The sequence below is a fragment of the Apteryx rowi genome, unplaced genomic scaffold (assembly GCF_003343035.1).
Source record: "Apteryx rowi isolate R43461 unplaced genomic scaffold, aptRow1 scaffold_826, whole genome shotgun sequence".
NCBI lineage: Eukaryota > Metazoa > Chordata > Aves > Apterygiformes > Apterygidae > Apteryx > Apteryx rowi.
The window spans coordinates 103,398-109,116 of record NW_020451123.1 but is presented as its reverse complement, the minus strand read 5'-3'; the positions used below and the strand labels follow the sequence as shown (position 1 = coordinate 109,116).

General features: G+C 40.7%; 1 protein-coding gene across 1 annotated transcript in view; it reads right to left on the bottom strand.

Moving 5' to 3' along the window:
* The window catches only part of GALNT12 (polypeptide N-acetylgalactosaminyltransferase 12), a 49,094-nt gene extending 49,017 nt beyond the window's left edge, over window positions 1-77 (bottom strand). Inside the window, 1 exon segment of the mRNA XM_026089665.1 lies at window positions 1-77. This exon segment is cut by the window's left edge and continues 62 nt beyond it. Within this exon segment, the coding sequence (XP_025945450.1) occupies window positions 1-77 (77 nt within the window).
* Between the last annotated feature and the right edge of the window lie 5,642 nt (window positions 78-5,719).

The following is a 5,719-nucleotide window of genomic DNA, read 5'->3' as shown; positions in this document are numbered from 1 at the left end:
GCCAGCAGCGCGCCCCCGCCACAGGGGCCGCGGCCCCGCTTGCCCCAGCACACGCCGCGCCCCACGCGGCCGCCCATCCCCGCGGGCAGCTGCGGACGCGGAGAAGTACGCCCCGGGCGAACTTCGCAAAGTTTTCCCAAACCTGCACAAGGCGCACAACTGAGCCAGTGCCAACCCGCCCCCCCCTCCTCCAGGAAGCGCGCCCTGCTCCGCCGCCGGCTCCTCCCTCCCGGCGGCCCGCCCCACCGCGCCGCGCCGGCAGCCAGCCCGCGGGGCAGGCGGTGCAACCCTGCCGGCAGCGGTTTGGGGCGGGCGATGCAGGAGCTTCGGGCTGCAGGAAGCGAGTTCYTAGCGCACCGGGCTGCATCAGTCCTGCTGCCGTCGGAACAGCGCGTGCTCTCAAAATAAACAGCAGCCGTGGGATTTAATGACAAGCTCCTCTTTCATCGAAGAAAACAGTGTTCTTGGTTGAAAAAAAAAATTTGCACAGTGTGACCTCGTAGTTAGAAATACAAAAGCAAATACCCCSCCCCCCCCCCCAATTTGTTACCGGGATAACGGACAGTCCATTTCATGACTTGATAGAACTGTGGGGAAAAAAAATGTGGCATTTGGTCTAAACTTTCTAATTTATTTTAAGTTGAAGAAAACATCCATGCTTTTCTCCCACTTCCCTCCTTCACAGGATTCAGGTCTATCTGTCTAAATTTAGGATCCTGAGGCCATGAGATCACATCAGAATTTGTGTCAAAAAAACAGCTCAAAGGAGATGTCACCTGGCACGTAATTGATGCATTTTATCTCTCAAAATCATCAGGGAGCTTAAACACTAGTTTTGAGCTGTCATTTGCTCTGTGAATTTTACAGATATTTTTTACTGCACTATCACTTGGTTTTGGAGGCCTATCAAGACAACCCAGCAAAGGACTCTGGTCATTCCCAGACAGGGACTAAGCCTGGTCAGCAATGCCAGGTGGTGCTCACCAGCATTGCGGAGTGATGAATGCAAACAACTTTGATACTAAGGATGTGGAAAAAATCTGGTCACTACCAGACAGGGCCATACCGTACAGATTAAAATGGGGAATGCCAGCTAAGAGCTATTTCTGACTTTGCCTAGTGTAGGCCCAAGCCTAGATGCTAATAAAAATTACATGTGACAACTAACACAGAGGCTGTCAACTACAGTAGAGACCTTGCTCTGGACAGAAGGATGCTGAATAATCATGAGTGATCCTGTTGCTGGCAAAGTAGCATATATCACGTAGTTTAAGTAGATTTGGACATAAGTGTGTGTGTGTGTGTGATGTGTATAGATATAATTTAATTATCTCTTATTCATCTATACAGTTATCTAGCATGGATAACCATATATAAACATAAAATTGAATTTGAAAGTATATTTAAAAGCCAGAATAATTTAAGCATAATACTAAGGATGTATGTGTAAATATACAGCCAATTAGTAATATGCTGGACATTAGAACATACATTTTATATAAAGGAAGCCAGGTCTAGCAAGCTTTGGACCTGGACGGTTAGGTGGCACTAGTAATTGCATGTCCAGTGATTATGTTGTCTTGCTGCTTGCCATTCTTTCTGCATAAAGGAAGCCTGACCGACATTGTTGATATTGAGTTTATAGCTGGGGAACCCTAGTTTCTGACTAGTGGAGTGGGAAACCTTTAAGATAAGGCCAACATTTCTGCTATATGCTGCTGCTTTACGTTTGTTTATCTGGAACAGTCTTGGTTTTTTCCCTTTGTGTAGGGTTGCGAACTAGTTAGAATAGGATGAAAGAAATAATAAGCAAATAAGGCCTTTTTGTGAGTAAATCAAAGAAAAAAAGGAGTTGCCCATGGACTCCCAAAAGAAATGATTGGGGGAGATGCAGAACATGCAAAGAGCAAAATTCAGGACAGTTTTAATTAAGACCAGTGAAAAAGAAAACAGGACGGTTCTGCTGCAGGGGTTATTTTTAAGTATTAGAACAATATAGAAGGAAATCAAGAATATGATTGTATAATTAAAATGGTTTAGAGAGAAAAAATGTGAAGCTGGGAACAAAGGAACTTATATAATATCTTCGTGAAAAGACTGAAGGAGGCATTCTGCAATCAGCAATAGTCAGGAAAAGATCAGCCAAGAATGCAGAAGATAACCAGCATAGCTACCTTTCAGATAAATCTAAAAAAGGAGGGAAGGTCTTCAAAGAAGAACATCAGCTTGCTTTGACAGAGGTAGGAAAGGTCATAGCATATGAAAGCAACAGAAGTGTCCTTACCTTCCCGCATAGTCAGCTTTCAGTTAGAATAATGCCATTATGGCAAAGCAACTAGGAAGGCTTTCTGTGATCATCACTAGAGTGAGGATTGAAAGCAGTATTAGTAAATGGTAGTTCCCCAGGGATGATGCCTAAGCACATAAATCTGAGGAAAATAAGCAAGTCAAAGAACAGCAATGGAGTTAATGCAAAAATCGTCAAGGATAAATTAGCTGCATTCACAAATAAATTTGGACAAGCTGTAAAAAAACAGGACATCAAAGAAACTTTTGTTTAAATCTTCTGAAGAGTTTGTTGGATGTAATTAAGATGGGAAGACTGAAATATCTCAGCTGGAATACTTAAAGGATAAAGACCTAGGCAAAACTTCTGCCCTGAATGTAAAAATAAGCCCCAGAAAAAAAATCAAGCATTAATAAGGTAAATGAATTGCCCCTTATCAGTAAAGCTTGCAAGTACATTTTAATGGAAAAGTTCCTTCTAAACAGTTATATTGGCTCTTGCAGGTTTAATAACACTGGAATTTAAAACAACTGGTTCTCAATTTTTTTTAAGATTAATAAGTACGTTTAGTGAGATATAAATTGAGCTGCTTTAGGAGTTCTAGTTAGAAGGAAATAGAGGAACCAAACAAGTCACCTAAAACCTATAATTACTTATCTAGAAAGATCTAATCAGCTATCAATTGTCAAAACAGAAAATCAATGGAATAATAAATACATTTGAAAAGTTTATTTTTTAAAAAACAAAATAGTATTTTTTTCCAAAAAAGAAGAAACAAAATGTCAACTAAACTCTTCAAAAAGCAGTAAAAGAAAAAGAATAAATACATCCATATGTAATTGTGCATAAGAACTTATGGCAAATGTAATAGCTGAAATTAGGAGTTTATCTTTTGTTTAATGAAATATCTGTTTGAATTGCAGGCATTATTTAGTTCAACTAAAGACATGGGGTTATTAAAGAAATTGAATTAATCTGGTCTGCAGATAAGGAAAACTTAAAGAGGTAAGTTAAAGATGAACTATTTTACAATTTTTAAAATATTCTTATATTATAATGATGACACATTATAGAAAAACTAGAGGTGTTAAATTTTACAAAGGCTTTAAAATTTTCCACATCTGAAGTTTTTTTTAACAGATTTTTTTTTGTTAGATTTGTACTTCTAATCAAAATTAAACAAAATGATAAAGGAGAAATGGGGTGTAAAAAAGTATCAGCTGATAGAGACTACATTTAGAATGAAACTGACATTCACATAGTTTTCTAAATTCATACTTTCTGGGGAACAGAAAGTACCAAAAAATGTGTTTCAGAATAATGTTTCTAGTTTTAGTAAGAACCAAAACGTATATATTCTCGAAAAAAAAGCAAAAATCAGAAGAACATGGTGGACAAATATATTGCAGACAGGTAGAAAATCTCCTCAAGGACAAAAAAGAAGATTCAGCTAAGTTACAAAGTATACCCAGCAAGATATCTTTGGACGCATGGGTCATTGTTCACAGTCACTTTAAATGTGCATAAAATTGTGCATTGCTGTGGGATAATGGTCTGTGATTATCTGTGATCCTCCCTGCTGTGGGGAAAACAGTGGATACAGGGTGATTTGCGGTCTGATGCCCATGTTGGTGAGGGGTGAGGCAACGCCCAGGGCGAGGCAGAGGTCCCACCACTCGACTTTGCTCCACCCAAAACGATACCTGGGGCGAGGCGGGAGTCTTGCAGCCTGGTGTTGTTGCTAAGGGCAAAAAACAAAAAAGGCCAGCAGCCACTGACACCCTCTGCTGAGCTCAACAAGGACCAATCATCCCACAGTGTTTGACTCAGCCCCACCTTGCCAAGAGTATAAATTCAGTACATAAACGATCCTCCATTTTGAGGACAAGAACACCAACCTACGGCCGGGCCAAAGGGCCTGGACCTCTCTCCTCCCCAAACAGGGACGCCTTCTTGGTAAGGTTTGCGCCTCCGCCAATGTTGGACGTTACCCCGGGAAAAATACCGTTGCTGAAAGCGCTTAATTATCAGTTTGAACTCAGAAAAAGTAGAATTTGTTGCAGTAAGTGCGTTTATCACCGGCAATCCTGAACCTGTTGATCTGTTGCTTTAATAAATTGTTTATTTTGATCAACTTTGCGAATCTGACTCAGTGAAAGTCCTTTTGAGGAGGGCTCTGGCAGGCAAATGTTGATTACCCCTTTTCCTCCCTTCACGCGACAGTAACAATTGCCTTACAAAGAAACAGCTTCCTCCCCCAGCCTTGGCTGCCTGCTCTCTCCTTTGTTGGCACAAGTGTAGTTGTATTTTTAAAAGATTATTATTCATCCCCCTGTTCTGCTAGTGCCCAGGATTTTTTTTAATAATCTGTTTGTGTTCAAGGTGTGGTTATTTGTGGCAGCTGCATAATGTGGACAAGATGTGAAAGGGATCAGGCCGTGCTTTCTCGCCTACCTGTGCTTGCTGAAGGATGGCTGATAAGGTCCTCTGTGCTCCAGCATGACTTTCTCACAGGGCAGCCTTTGGGTGTAGAGGGAACTTGTGTGCACGGTGAGTGGGCAGAGACGGAGCACATCAGGCAATTAGAGGAGAGAAAGAGCAGTGAGTAGGCAGGCCTAGAAATAAAATGTCATAAAAACACAGACTTGACAAGTGAGATAGAAACTGTCAACTATTTCAGGGGTCTTGTATCAGTCTGAAGAATGTTGGGTAATTCTGATATGGGCAAGCCAGTACAAACTGACTGTATTTGGCAGACTCTACCTGCACAGGACCTAACTGGTAGTGGTTTGCAGATCTATATAATCCATATATGTACATACATGCATATAAGTGTACACCCACATACAAAATATCTTGCTCAGAGGATCATATGCAAGCCACGATAGCTTAAAGATAGTAAGGAAGTACATGCCAAAGGCATAGAAATACTTATTATAGGTACGTATTGCATATATATGAATGTTTTCTTTAGCTAAATAGCAAGCACGTACTGCAGATATTAGAATAGATATTGTACATAAAGAAAGCTATGACTACAACAACTTAGTTGTCAGAAACTATTATAACAGAACTGTGGCTCTGTGCACATGTTACTGAAGGGACTGTTCAAGGTCTATGATAATTGAAATGTGACCCATTTTTCATACATTCTTGTGTGGACATGGTGAATTCAAATGCAGAGTTCCAAACAGTTTCAGCAAAAGTTTCAGTAAAATTATGGCATATTCAGAAAGATATAAATGAAAGAATTTCATCACAAAGTTATAGCAGATGTTTACAGTATACAAAATGGAGACCTTTTATTTATGTCATGATATCTGCCGACCTGACCTCTTGTCTAGAGAGGTTTGTGGCCTGCCGGGGGCTTGTGTGAGAGATGTCATGCAAAGACTGCCTAGGCTCGTCCATTCTTCGGACTATTACCCACTG